The sequence below is a fragment of the Puccinia triticina genome, chromosome 17A (genome assembly GCF_026914185.1).
Source record: "Puccinia triticina chromosome 17A, complete sequence".
Lineage (NCBI taxonomy): Eukaryota > Fungi > Basidiomycota > Pucciniomycetes > Pucciniales > Pucciniaceae > Puccinia > Puccinia triticina.
This window is the reverse complement of record NC_070574.1, coordinates 2,021,821-2,036,484: the sequence shown is the minus strand read 5'-3', so window position 1 is coordinate 2,036,484 and position 14,664 is coordinate 2,021,821. Positions and strand designations below refer to the sequence as shown.

At 46.4% G+C, this 14,664-nt stretch overlaps 3 protein-coding genes across 3 annotated transcripts; 2 read left to right on the top strand and 1 right to left on the bottom strand.

Annotated features, from left to right (window-relative positions):
• Nucleotides 1–2,249: 2,249 nt before the first annotated feature.
• PtA15_17A168 (uncharacterized protein) lies at nt 2,250–4,887 on the top strand (the record flags this gene model as incomplete). Its single annotated transcript, XM_053164255.1, has 3 exons — nt 2,250–3,616; nt 3,728–3,939; nt 4,004–4,887. 3 exons carry the CDS (start codon nt 2,250–2,252, stop codon nt 4,885–4,887), a joined length of 2,463 nt encoding a protein of 820 aa, XP_053028241.1.
• Nucleotides 4,888–9,326: 4,439 nt separating this feature from the next.
• PtA15_17A167 (uncharacterized protein) lies at nt 9,327–9,818 on the bottom strand (the record flags this gene model as incomplete). The annotated part of the gene is made up of 2 exons (XM_053164254.1): nt 9,327–9,689; nt 9,765–9,818. 2 exons carry the CDS (start codon nt 9,816–9,818, stop codon nt 9,327–9,329), a joined length of 417 nt encoding a protein of 138 aa, XP_053028240.1.
• A 718-nt stretch (nt 9,819–10,536) lies between these two features.
• Nucleotides 10,537–11,936, top strand: PtA15_17A166 (uncharacterized protein; the record flags this gene model as incomplete). Its single annotated transcript, XM_053164253.1, has 4 exons — nt 10,537–10,691; nt 11,642–11,706; nt 11,796–11,828; nt 11,896–11,936. The coding sequence occupies 4 exons, from the start codon at nt 10,537–10,539 to the stop codon at nt 11,934–11,936; spliced, it is 294 nt and encodes a 97-aa protein (XP_053028239.1).
• Between the last annotated feature and the right edge of the window lie 2,728 nt (nt 11,937–14,664).

Sequence of the window (14,664 nt, the reverse complement as noted above, 5' to 3'; positions counted from 1 at the left end):
GTCTTGCCAAGTGGCTTGCCACCGCTTATGAGCAAATCTGAAACCTCATCAGAAAGGAAGCCAGCCTCAATATTCGTGGCTTCCCTGCGAGTCCTCAAGGACGTCGCTGGATGAAAGTTTTCCAACCAAACCCCTTGTAGGCAAGTACGGACTAGTGATGTTCATGTATATCACACCGCAGAGATCCCTAGCAAGAGGCCGTGCAAGAAAATATGAGAAAATTGAAACATGGCTTGCCCATCGTCTCCTGCGCCTGAACCCAAATCAGCTAGAAAGCCAAATAGCTTGCCCAAACCTCGGACGGAACATCGCCCTTGTTCCATATCCTTATTTTTGTTTCCAAAAGGGGCCTAATATCCCTCAAACCTTTTTCTTTCCCAGAGTTGCGTTGCCTGGCAGGGGCGTCTCACAACAACAATTTAAATCTATCTATTGTTGACTTTTACGACCTTGAGATATATGTACAATCATAACATTGACGTCATCATCTTGTTGCCACCAAATGTCTATTTTTTGTAGATCTCATTCGAAATTCAGCCCTTTCTGCCCTCACACTTTGTTGGAGCACACAAACAGATCTTCAACCCTTGGAATTGAATCACCATCCGTCAAAAACTGACCTAGAAATGTAAGTGTTTAGGTATTCAAATATTTTCCACAAGTCTTGCCATGTTCTCATCACCCTTTCCGCTAAAGAGAGCAGTCGGGTCAGGATCAAGAATTCTCGGTTCTTGAACTCAATTCGCCTCGCTCCTGTCCACATTGAGGACCTCGATCCACTGCACCAACGGCTTCAATTGGCCGGATTGTAGACTCATACCGGTCGAAAGTGAGTTCGGCGAGCCTATTTAATCTACCCGCCGCAGCCCACCAACACCTCAATTGCCGTATTCAAAAGCACTGATTTACTCGTCCTAATTATCCCTGCCATCCGACTGCCATCCAAAATCAAACAGGATACTTGTTTAAAAAAAGTAAATCAACAAACGAATTTTATTTGAGAAGGGCGCAGCACGTATTTTAACTCACTGGGATTAGCCATCCTCTCGTACCGTAGGAACGCCTTCAGGGATGATGGATCGATTAAGCGGCACAATGTCTTTCATCCCTTCATCGGATTCACTATGCTTCAGCTGGTTCATCTGCCTTGCTATCTTCGGCCTTGGTGAGTTCCAAATTTCTAATCTGACCCTTCAGAATGTGATTGAGCGACCCAATGTATCACAATACCTCAAACCCAAGATATTCGACAAAAGAGAACTCTACGTAGATGCCTCACACATTTCCAGATTATTTTAAGATTTAAAACTAATCCAACTGCCTTTGATGGTCCCCTCCTTCTAGCGTATTATACCAACCCTTCAGAAAATTCCTTCAAGCGCTTCCTGGATCAGCTCCCAATCTCCAAACAACAGAAATCTCTCCAGCCAATTGACAACAGCTTCAACCAACAGAATCCAACTTGCCCTCTCAGAACGAAGAGCAAAAATCAGCAATGCAACCCAAAACAGAACACTTGCCAGCGAAATCCAAAAGGTCCAGCCAGCCGGATGGTGTTGGCCTCTGCCTCCAAATTGTCATTTTCTCTTCAAACGTCACATTACAACCGGCACAACCTCCTGCTCTGCACACTCATCTCGATTGATCACTCTCAACACTCGGTTTACAATAATTCCTCCAACAGGTCTACTGGAGAAGGCTATCCACAATTAGAATGGTTCCTGGGATGTTTCAATACCTGGTTCCCCCTTCAACGTCAAATATCTCTTGCTCTAGATTCTTTCTCGATTGTCTCAACTATTCAATCTTTGAAGTTTTTTTGGAATCAACGGGTCCTCAGCATCCCAGGTGTCACTCTCTTCCCGCCCCCTCTGACGGATGAGGTTATTTCGTCTCTGCAAGGTCTTTCTCCCCTCCTCGCGGGAATGAAGAAAAAACCTCACCGGATTCCAAAATTGACGTCTTTGTCCCAAACCTCTGCACAATCAAACCATTTTCCTGAATGTGAGCCTCCCATTTAGTGACAGTCTCAGCCGTTTTCATTGCCAAGTGAGACTGACTACAAGTCCTTTTCAATCATCAGGTTCACCTTCAGAGGATTCTTTCACCTCAACCTCCTCAGGATCTGAGCACGATTGCTATACCACTCAAGGTTAGGCTATTTCCATGATGCGTTTGGTGTTGTTTTCGGCTGCATATCATTAACAACTCAATTTATCGACCTGTTATCCATTCTTCACGCCTGGCCAATGTTGCTTCCACCGCCAGTTTCAGCGCCCACGTCTCGTCGTACTTCTCGCCAAGCGCCCGCAACATCAGGCCCACATGTCGAATCATCCCCGGAAAATATTAAACTAAATGCCAGACCTCCAAACCACATCACGGCAACCAATCAGATGCTAGTATCATTGACGCGTAACACTAGTCTTATCCCCGAACATTCCGCTCCAAGAATCAGTCCTACATGTACCAATTTTCTTGAAAGCTCAGAGACCAACTCGACATCCAACAATCACTTGCTTCGCGAAACATCTCAGTGCGCTTCGTCCATACCAAAGCCTCCATCTCACGATCTCGAAAATCAGCTTAAAAAATTGGATTATAAACGTAACCAGGAAGACCTGAACAAGGTCCATTCCCAGTCAAGCCTCAAGCATTTGAGCGAGATCAAGGATCTGAAGGAGTTTAAACAACGGAATCTAGATGAAAAGAAGCAATGCAAAGCAACACATGATAAACTTGCTAAGCAATCTGCCAAGGTTCAGGAGGATATCGTAGCCATCCAGACTAAAGTTACTTCGATTCAGTCCAAGTTTACAAAGGATACACAACAGATCAAGAAGGAAGGAGAACGGCTGAAGACTGCGAACAAACACACCAAATTTGAAATGGATCAGCTCTCCAAAACTAATGAGATGAAAACGGCAAAGAAGAAAGAACTGAAAGAGAAACTTGCAACCCGTCAGACCGAACTGAACCAAAAACGCGAACAGAACAAGCGACACAACCCGGAAAACAAATCTGAACAAGCGACCGCCCCCCACCGGCGCCTTACCACTCAAGACTCAGAGGCTCAAAGTTCCGTGGCGGACTGTCCGCGCCCTTCCAAGTGTTCCACATCATCGCCAACTCTCCTGAATCAAGTCGAAAACCTTCCGCTCAAACCTTCAAATATTTCCGCTCTTGATACATCCAGTTCAACTTGGCCAAAATCCCAAGACTCTCTCACGTTTTCTCCTGAGAATTCGATGGGTCCGATGTTGTTTCCTAACTTCGCACATAGCAGTCGCCATCTCGATGGTGCATGGGCTCCAGACCCTTTGTCAGAAACCATTCAACAGAGTAACATCCGTGAAACATTCATCAGCCTACCTAACCTGGAGTGGAGTGCCCTGAAGGATCATCATCCAATACTTCAAGCGCTAGATGCTTCTCTTTCTCATCCTCCACTTCCTGCGTCTCCACTGACGGATGATCTCTTTAACTACCGTCACGAGATTCCACCTCCCGCCATTGCCCTTACTTCTGAATGGACTCGACCGCTCTCAAGTCAGACTTCATTACCCTTTGGCGCCATTGGTCAAGGTTCACCCACTCGAGTTCCCGCCAATACGTCGTCTGTTGTACATGCATCATCCTTTTGCTCTCCCAACACTTTAGCCCCTACAACTTCCTTGATTTGTAGCGGATTGCTAGCTGGCAAAAAAAGATATGATACTTTCTCTAGAACCAGTAGTTCGAGCTCCCTATCTCAAATGCCAGGATATGGCTCAGTCGAATCATCCCCTGCTTCACCCTACGCCCCCGTTGGAACCCCTGCCTACTTGAGCCACAAAATACTAAATGAGCTTCAAGAAACCTCAGGCGAAGCAATTGAGGACTACACATTTGGTGGATCTCCGCATGATCCGAACGAAATGGAAGCCGATTTTGGCCAGGGTATGTCCATTTGCAAGTCTCTCCGCTGAATATGTTCAAGTATCTGATGACATGGTTGATGCAGCACTGAGTCTGAAGACGAGTTCAAGGAGGCTCAAGACATCCAACTCCCCTACCGTTGGTCTCACCGGGCGCGAGAAAGATGAAAGAATTACGCCGACTGAAACAATCCCGGAGGAAAGCCCTTCGGGTTTCAAGAAACATCAAAGCACCCAAAGCTTGGGCGGTAATACTCGATCAGAAGCCAGCGGGCTGAACTCTATCTTTGACGTTGTCCCCGGGCCTGCCTGGCCGTCGAGGCCCTGTTCACAGAGGCCATCCGCCGGGCCGGCGCTAAATCCTTGCGCAAAAGTGTTCACCTTTTCTGCTGTCAGGCCCTCCTCTGTCACTCGCCCCGGTCCGACATCCTCGGTTGGCCAGCAACGAGCTCGCGGTTATAGCTATTCCACAATCACTTCTTCCTCTCCCAGCGCGATGAAACCCTCGGGTCTCGAGACAAAAGCCGAGTCGGCCGAGCAAGAGAAACTACGGAAGTCGCTCCATCGCAGCTCATGGTCAGTCGTTGTTGGCATCAAAGCTGCTGCTGCGGGTCCTCCCAGAAACGCGGGCAAGACCAGAGAGACAAGCAGCTCGAGGCTCAGTGGGCAAGATGGATCCAGCGGGTCTGTGAGCTCCGAGAACACCTTGACCAGCAAGTCGCTGGGTGCCCAGAAGCTCACCGGCTCACCCTCTGAGCTGGCGTCCACCTCATCCCCAGGTCACGCCCTCCCGGCCGAGTTCACCAAGGCAGCCTGCGCCGGCCTCTTCGGCCCGATTGGTGACTCCAAGCCTAAGAAGTCTCCCTCAAGCCAGTCGTCTCCTTCCTTGGCGCCTCTCGCTACCAGCCTCTCAGTCTCTCCCAGCCATTTGACGCCCACTGAGCCGGCTGGAATGGCGCTCGACTCCTAACCTCACTCGGCCAAGCTGAGGGGCATTAATGCCCCTCTCGCATTGAGTTTCTTCCCTCATAACTTCCGAAACACTTCATTTTTTCGCACCTTCTCTTTCGATCTACTTGCTTGAAATACTTGATTGCGCCAAACAAACCAACTTTTCACAAAAAAACCCATTCATTTTATTTTGTTTGCAAAGAGCGAGATGAATGGATAGCAAACCCATTCTTGTCAATATTCAAATCTACAACACTCAATCGCAAGTACTTTATAGTTCAAGAACCGCAACAACAAAGCAAATAGAAAGAAATTCCCCACTTTTGATAAAAGATTCGCCCAAAAAGCTATTCAAATTTATCTTTTAACCCCCAATCAATATTTTGTTTTCATATGCATGTTCAAAGGTTGGTTTATAGTATGATATAGGTACACAAACATACATAAATATAACCAGATGTTCATATCTATATATATCAAAGTGGGAAATACACTTTATTTTTTGGGGATTTTTTGTTTACCTTTTGAAGATTTTTTTTCTATGTGAATCAACAAGCATACAAATGGGAGATGAAGTCCAATGAAACAGCAAGAGATCTATAAAACAATCAGTCCACTGAATGCGAAACAACACAAGGCGGTTCTGACGTGCTGCCCTGGTGAAATTGCCTTGTGTCTTTTCATGTATCAATAACCAACCAACACCATATCTTTTTACTTCATTGGCCCAACTTTGCCTTATTCATATTTTTCCTGCTTTGTTAGTTTTAGCTTGGTCTTCCACTCAGCCACCAGTTTTCATCAAGTTCACACTGCACTCACTTGTTCTGTTGACTTGCTGCTTCACTGACAGCAGAAAATTAGAGGGGAAGGTCAAGATGAATTTCTGTAGCTTCTGTGTATTAGTATCTTGGCTGGTCTTTTATCTATCAAAAAATACACAAAACCAGACCACATGAAAAATATACAAAATGAACAGTTGAAACTTGTAAATAAAAAAAAATGAAAATCAAGAAAATCTTAAAAATAAATCAACGGAATTACTTTGTGCACTGCGAAAAACTCTGTGCACACTGTACAGTGCGCGCATTTCCAGACACTTTGCGCGCTGCAGGTGAAGGAGGCAATTTTTTTGATTTTTTCCTTATGAATCAATAGACAGGCCTCTGATGGTCCACTTTGTACAAGAATGTGACATTGAAAAATTAAGAAATCTTGCATAAAATCTGTCAAAGTGCGCCAGTACGTGGTACAATTTCCTAATTTTTCAAACCCATATTCTTGCACAAAGTGTCCAAAAAGTTCTGAAACACTTGAATTAATATCTATCATGATCAAATGAATTATTTGGAATTTTTGGCATGTGGGAACATCAATTGAAGTTCCCTGTATGACTGTACTTGTTTTGTTTCTTAATGGGTGTTTTCAGCATAAAAGGAAGCTTTAAAAAACTGCAGAAAAATTCACAGAGGACCATCAGAGGCCTTTCTATTGATTCAGCAAAATGCTTGCAATGAATTCCTACAAAAAAACACTGCAAGCAACCTCATAACAATACTGGCGAGCGCTCAAACTCCTTCCTGGGTTTCTTCATTGTGAAACCCCCTAATCAGTATTCCAGTCTTGTAGAGCCTTGGACTGCAGACATGGGTTGCTCTTCTTACCATGAGCCACAGCTATTTGAGATTGTGTCAACTAATTCACTGTGTTGGAGAGGCACCAGTCCCCTGGGTCTGTATTCTTACATGAATAGAGGGAATATTGAAGCAGACAACAGATTAGAGATGGCCATCTGGACCTGGTTACAAGCAGCGGGTGCAGGTAACCACTGCAATTGGAAATGGCACCTGTTGTGGTGTTCAGACTGGTAAATATGGTGCAATGTGAATGTACAATTCAGCACAGGACTGGTGGACTAACCCCCAAGATGTATTAGGACCAGTATCTCAAGCTCCGCCTCCACCAATATATTCAAGTTTTAGACTCTGCCTCCACTGATTTGGTTTCAGTTCCATTACACTCTTTTGTCCATGTTTTCTGGCTTCTCTCTCTTGGTCATGTTTCCCTTTTTTGTTAGATTATGAATCTGGCAACTCAGGCTTTGTAGCTTAGTGGCACCGCCAGCAAACAGCTGACGTAACCCGGATTTCGTCGCGCTGACGAAATCCAAACTCAAATTCAAACTCGCGCCCCGGGTGTGTCGTCACCTGTTGTGGATTTCGTCACCTGCCATTCTCAGTGGCAGGTGCAAGAGAGCACCACTCCCTCGATGGCCGGTGCTAACCGGTCATCGAGGGGACACACACACCTAGCTCCCTTGATGGCCCGTCTGTGCCGGCCATCAAGAGGAACACCCTACACCCTCTCAATGGCCGGTCAGTACCGGCCAGCAAGAGTAAAGCACTATTTATACTCTCGATGGCCGCTACTGACCGGCCATCAAGAGGTGATACACATACCCCTCGATGGCCTGTCAGTACACCGGCCATTGAGACAAAAACACTAAACTCTTGAAGGCCCGTACTGGCCGGTCATCGAGAGCAAAACTCTCTTGGTGACGTGTATACACATCACCCTTGATGGCCCGTCAGTACCGGCCATCGAGAGGAACATAATACACTCTCGATGGCCTGGACTGATTGGCCATCAAGAGGAAATACACACCCCACTCGATGGCCCGTCAGTACTGGCCATCAAGAGGAATATACTACACTCTCGATGGCCTGTGCTGACTGGCCATCAAGAGTGAAGCGCTTTGCTCTCAATGACCAGTTGGGTCACTGTGCGAGATGCGCATGTCCTCTCGATGGCCGATCAGTCCAGGCCATCGAGAGTGTATTATGTTCCTCTCGATGGCCGGTACTGACGGGCCATCAAGGGTGATGTGTATACACATTGAGAAAAGAGTTTTGCTCTCAATGGCCGGCCAGTACGGGCCATTGAGCGTTTAGTGTTTTTGTCTTGATGGCCGGTGTACTGACAGGCCACCGAGGGGTATATGTGTCACCTTTCGATGGCCGGTCAGTAGCGGCCATCAAGAGTGCAAGCAGTGCCTTACTCTCGCTGGCCGGTACTGACCGGCCAACGAGATAATGTTGTGTGTTCCTCTTGATGGCCGGTCCAGACGGGCCATCAAGGGAGGTGTGTGTGTCCCCTCGATGACCGGTTAGCACCGGCCATCGAGGGAGTTGTGCTTTTGTCTTGCACCTGCCACTGAGAATGGCAGGTGACGAAATCCACAACAGGTGACGACACACCCGGGGCGCGGGTTTGAATTGGAATCTGGATTACGTCAGCGCGACGAAACCCAGATTACGTCACCTGTTTGCTGGCAGTGTGGTAAAGCAGGCACCTAGAGTTAGCCCAACCCGGGTTCAAGTCCTGGTGGAGCCATTTCTTTTCTGACATTTTTGTCTCTCTTGCTTGGCTTGTTTCTTCTCTTCCCTGGGGTCTGTGGATTGCCTATGGTCTTGGAGTTCTGTTCTCTTTCTTTTGTTTGGTTGCAGATTGTTGTGTTGGTTTTTCTGATTGTTTCTGGCGCCTGTTGCTGTCATAGTGGTGGATGTGCATCTGAAACATTCCACTTATCCCCAGACTGTAGTTCAAGTTCTACCTGAGCTTGGAGAAGGTCCCCCATACAATTCTTTCCTAATCCAAGGAGGATACCATCACATTCTGAGTATTATTGATCCTGAGTTGCACCAAGTTTTCAAGCATATTTCCTGATTCCCTTCCACATTCCCAACCCTCCAATCCTGCAATCTTCATAATTTAAACCTTGTGCATCCATTCTCTGCCTCTCCAACACCATTTTTTGGACCTCATTTCCCTGATTCTCATTCCTACACTTCTGCAAATGGTATCCCCCCCCTCCTTAATCTCAAACGCATCCCCCCCTACCTACACTATCATTTTCTTTGATCTTTTTCCACTCAAGAGTTCACAGACCACAAGGGAAGCACTCTAGCGCTTCACCCTCACCGCACTGCCTATGGTCTGATAGTATTGCATTGCCCCAATAAAACAAGTCAAAAGAATTTTCTTTGTTTCAAACCTGAACTGGAAGCTTGGTGTTTTGGAAGGCAGGGAAAATGTGGGACTCAATTTTTCCCGCCTTTCTGGAGAAGAACCATCCAACCAAAAAAACACAACAAAAGTCCTGGATGCCAAGGGCAGCTACCTTCTGGCGACAAAAATGTGATGATAGGATCATAGGGACAAATTGAGATATATTTTTGGTTTATATTCTGGAAGAAATTTTAAGGAAAACGGCAAAAATAGGAGGGGCCTGACATAGCAGGGGTGGTTTTGATCCCTCCGGAGAATGGCGCTGGGGTGCGATTATACCTTGTGTTTTTGGAAATTGGCCCCAACATTTGACTTTTGTATTCCCTTGAGCCCACCATCCGAGACCTATCATTCCAGAGTTTACTGTATCACAAAAGCTACTGAGCTTGCCTATAAGCGAACGCCGGGGTTCCACCGAGCAGAAACCGATGGAATCGATAATGCACCGAATGATCCGAGTGGCTGCGAGAATCCATGAATCGGTTGGCCAATCTCGAGGGAGTAGAACAGGGCAACCAAGGCGGTCTGTCCCAAACCAAGCAAGAAGATAGGGCGCCTTGAGGACGAAGTTGAAGAAGAAGAAATGCTGGTCAAACTTGAAGCGTTCTCATGAGTTGCTATGGTCTCCATGCCCAAGTTTCCTTGGCGAGGCTCGAGCTTCTTCTCTGACTCCTGTTCTTTGAAGTTAGATGTTGTAGCACCAGGGCAATGATGCGGGATTGATGCCCTATGTGGGATAGATTTCTTCGACCTCTGTAACAGAGAAAGAGAAATTAGTATCAAACCTGCTACTCCGAGGCTCTGGCTATTGGGTATAATTGCCTACACCGAGTACATGTCGGTGTTGATTTCATTTTCGGGCAAATCAGTCGATAAGAGCATATTAGCATGAATCCATGTCACCTTAAATTCTGGAGTATCAAGTCACAAATCTCAAATTATTTCTAACAATCAGATTGTAGGATCTTGAAACATTTCAAACTTTGAATTAAGAAGCTGGCATTGGTGGCGCTTCGAATATTTTTTACTGGGCTATACGTGTTGCATGTCGCTATACTCATCATAAAATGTATTGGCATGGATGTGTACGGTTGGGTTTTTTTTGGTTATCTGCTAAGAAGTCTGCAAATGCGCAGAATCTGACGCAGATGAAGTATTCCTATCCTGGCTCCAGAAGTCCGCGGCGGCCATGGCAGAAGTTACGAGACAAACTTCACATTCAACTAGAGTAGTCAAGTTTGACCAACTGGCTGAGCCGGAAGATGGGAGACATCGTTCCAGTTGAACAAGTTTCCTTGCAGCTTCTGCCATGGCCGCCACGGATTTCTAGTAGTCCGAGCAAGCTCGAAATTCACCGATGACTTCAGCAGTAAGCTTAATGGACTCAAGTCTAGCCTCTCTTGAGAATATAATAACCTGCTGCCACTGAGTTCCTCTCGTCCTGATCTTCTTCAGTCTTCAGTATCCAAACCGGCTCCTTAATCTTAGTTCACAGTATTTATCATCTGTTCCTACTTATTCGTCTTCAACTTTATCCATCTAAATTTTTTATCGAGCCTGGTGCTCTTTGCTACTCCAAATTAATATTTACTCCGCAATAATGGCTCGTTCAATCAGCATCTTGGCCGCTTCCCTAGCTCTCTTGATCGGAAACATCCACGGACAGGTGGCAATGACTTTCATGTACGGCCAAACAAATGGACTGACGGGCAAAGGCTTTGGTACCATGGATGGTGCTCCACGCGACATATCTACGTTCGTTCCTCAATAAGGGCCTGTACCATAGCCGGTCAAAAAACAGTTTTTCCCCCAGAAATTAATTTTTTGGCAAAAAAACTGTTTTCACCAAAAAATGCGTACCACAGCGCCTGTTTTTTGACATATCCAGAAAATAGTTTTCCTCAAAAATGGGTGCTTTTCAAAAACAGGTCTGACCCTGTTTTTTGACCTCTATTTTTCCGCACCCTTTGCAGATGCCAAAGTCCATCACTCTCGATCTCATTGATCCAGTTGTCCTTAAGGACACCATCCCACCACAACTCTCATCAGAACTCAGATCTCCAAACTCGCCACCAACACCGGCTCCAATGTCCAAATCCACAGTCCAGCCCCAACAGAATTCTGATCCCAAGAAGGCAACTCAAAAAGCGAAGACCCCAAAGAAGAAGTCAGCTGAACCCAAAAAAGACAACAAAAGTGATTCGAAAACTCCCAACCATATTTGGACCACCGATCAGAAGATGTGCCTTCTCGAGTCCATTGCTACACAATATGCGGCCGGCCATGAAACTGACAACGGCAACTTGAAGAAAGAAGCATGGTCTGTTGTCCGAGATGCGTTGAATAAAAAGTATAGCCTCACTCTCAGTCTTGATCAAATCAAGAACCAAAAAAATGCGCTCCGAACACTATACCTTGACTACAAATTCCTTCGAGATCAAAGCGGATTCGGTTGGGACGAAGCTCGAGGCACTGTCACTGCGGACGAAACCGTGTGGGAAGAGTTGATAACGGCTCATCCACGTCGAAACTTTGGAAAACTCAAGGACAAACCTTTTCTGGTGTATGATCTCGCCGATAGTATTTTTTCGGGCAAGGCTGCAACTGGAGAAATAGCGACTTCCGAGCTTTTTCCGACTACCACTGAAGCCGTAAAACTCACTGAAGCCGCAAAACTCACTTACCGCTGGCTTTCAGCTCAACAGGATCACCAAGAACCCAATTACTCGTGACGCAAATCTTTTCGATGATGCCATGTCGAAAATGTCACGTGAGTATAGTTGGATTTAGATTTTCTGCTGTCATTGAACCAGTTGCTGATGCTGACTTCTTTTGCCGCACTCTTCACTCACTCAATAGCCAAAGATTTGCAAGCTCTTACATCCCCACCTGGTAAGTCACATCCTTCTTCTCTGATTGATTTCACAAGTCATTTGAACTAAACCAAATTTTCTTAAAGCCAAAGGCAAAAGACGCTCTCTTCTCCAGCTCCGCAGATAAGATTGCATCCATAGATATTGGAGTTGGTTTCAGCTATCTTCCAGCATTTTTCTGGGTGCCTTGTATTCTGAAATTCATACCTTACATCCACTTGACAATGAATTTTGGAGATAACTTGCAAAGATTGGGTCACACATTGGTACTTTGAACCTAGCACAGTCATCCGTTTTTGGATATTTGATTGGACTACTGGAAAATGATTGTCTGAGTCGCGCTAACATCAATCCCGTGACTCTGATCAACGACAGGACACCCTCCCTATCGGTCAATTTGATTGAGACAATCAGTCCTTGAGTTGAGACTACCAATTACATAGTTAGCCAAAGATTCCTTCCCCAAGGCTGAGTGAATTGCGACGAGCTGCGGAAAGCGCAGCGGCTTTGGCGGCCGCTGCGCTGCGCTGAAAGTAGCGGCCGCGCCCGCTGCACTATCACTCCTTGGGTTGTGGAACAAGCGGGGGGGGGGGGGACCCCTATTTTCAGGGATAGGGCTGAGGGCAGCGATAATCCCGCTTCCCTACCGCTATTTCTGCTGTCTGTGTAGCGGTCCCCCGCTGCGCTGCGCCAAATGACCGCTTTTTTCAGCGAAGCGCAGCGGTTACAACATTCCAATGGCCCCAATTCAGGCTATTGGGATAAATGGACCCAATTTTTATAAATCCGCACTGGTCTTTTGTTAGGATTTCATAGCTTCTGATGTGTTTGCCCCTCATCATCCAATGTTTGAGTTTGTCAGGCCAATTTCAGGAGATCTCCATTTGGCTAGTAATGGTCTTTCAAGCCGTACCCACCAGGAAAAAAAAATAGTCACTTGATGACAAGTGACATCATGCCAGCTCCAGCGGGCTACACACCATCTGCCCACCATCTACCCATCATCTACCCAACATCTACCCACCATCTAACCACTTTCAGAATTTCCACAGGAGATCCTCAGTTTTCACTGGGCACCACTGATCCCCATTTCTGGTCAGCTGATACTCAGCTTTAGCTCCAAGCTTATGCTCAGCTTTTTTGCCCAGCTCATGCTCAGCTTTGTTGCCCAGATCAGAACCAGTCCTGGCCCAGCTGCGTTTCAGCTTTATTCCACTCATGGCTCATCTTAGACTCATACTAAGACTATCATTGGCCCAGCCAATGCTCAGCTTTGGACCAGTATTGGCTCAGCTGATTTTCAGCTTTGGATAAATCTTGGCCCAGCCAATGCTCAGATTCTGAGTCTGACCACTCCTGTAACAGCTTATGCTCATCTGTGGACCAGCCTTGGCTCAGCTGATGCTCAGCTGTGGACCAACCTTGGCTAAGACAATGCTCAGCTGTGGACCAGCCTTGTCTCAGCTGATGCTCAGCTGTGGACCAGCCTTGGCTCAGCTGATGCTCAGCTGTGGACCAGACTTGGCTCAGCTGATGCTCAGCTGTGGAACAGCCTTGGCTCAGGTGGTATTAATCTTTTGAATAGTCTCAAAACATCTGATACTCAGCTTTAGAACAGCCTTGGCTCAGCCAATGCTCAGCTTTGTACCAGCATTGGCTCAGCTGATGCTCAGCTTTTGAAAAGTTTTGGCCCAGCTGGTGTTAATCTTTGGAACAGTATTGTCCCAGCTGATCCTAAGCTCTGCACAAGCCTTTTCCAAGATGATGCTCAGCTTTGGACCATTGTTGGCTAAGCTGATGCTCAGATTTGGAATATTCTTGGTCCATCTGACACTTGGATTTGTATCAGGCTTGGAATATCCAATGCTCAGCTGTGGCCCAGGCTCAGCCAATGCGCAGCTTTGGCCCAGGCTCAGTCAATGCCTACTGCTCAGCTTATGATGAGCATCAGCTGTTCCTGGGAAAAAACTAGGATCAGCTGACTGTGCCACATTGAGTGCTCTGGTGCAGTCCTGCAAGCTCTACAAGTGCTGGTGGAGCAGACTTGGAGCAGCGCTGGAGTAGCTCTGGAGCAGAAACCAAAGCTGCATCATGTCACTTGCCATCAAGTGACTATTTTTTTTTCCTGGTGACCCGCACGAGTGAGCTGATACTTACTGGAGAAACAATTTTGAAGCAACGTGGAACAGGGCCAGGTCAAATGACAATGACACTGGCGACACAGATCACGACCGGCTGCATCCTAAGCTGGTCTTAGCAAGTAGTATATGTGTAATGCTGAATTTTGCAAAAAAAGGAAGAATTGCCACCCAAGATGGTGCTTACTAAACCAATAAACATTTAGTTTTTTTACCTTTCAGAAGTTGAAAGGGGGAAGATAAATTTTGTTGACAAGGAGAGATTCCTCCCGATCAGCAAGACACTTGCGTTGACCGGGAGGGCCTGGTCAACAATAGGGGGTATCAAATATGACCAAATCCACCATTATGTAATTGACTGCTTTGAAAAAACCCACCATTTTTAAAACATGCTGGTCCTTCTTCTACCCCATTTTGAGATCCACTGGTGAACAATTTCATTTTTGGCTAATTGACTGGTTTCTAATCGTGGATTTCTCATATTTGATACCCCCTAATTCACACAAGTTCCTTTCGGTCAACGACTTTGTAATGTCTTGTGCCACGACTTCGTATTGTCTTCTTGACTGGTGTGGTGATTTATATAGGCGAGCGCGGTAGAATGTCCACGCGGGGATAGCGCGGGTGGGGAATGCACAAAGCCGCTCAGGCAGAGTGCATTCCGGTGACATAAGCACTGAGGATGAGGTCAGGAAAGCACGCTAGGAAAGCTTACAG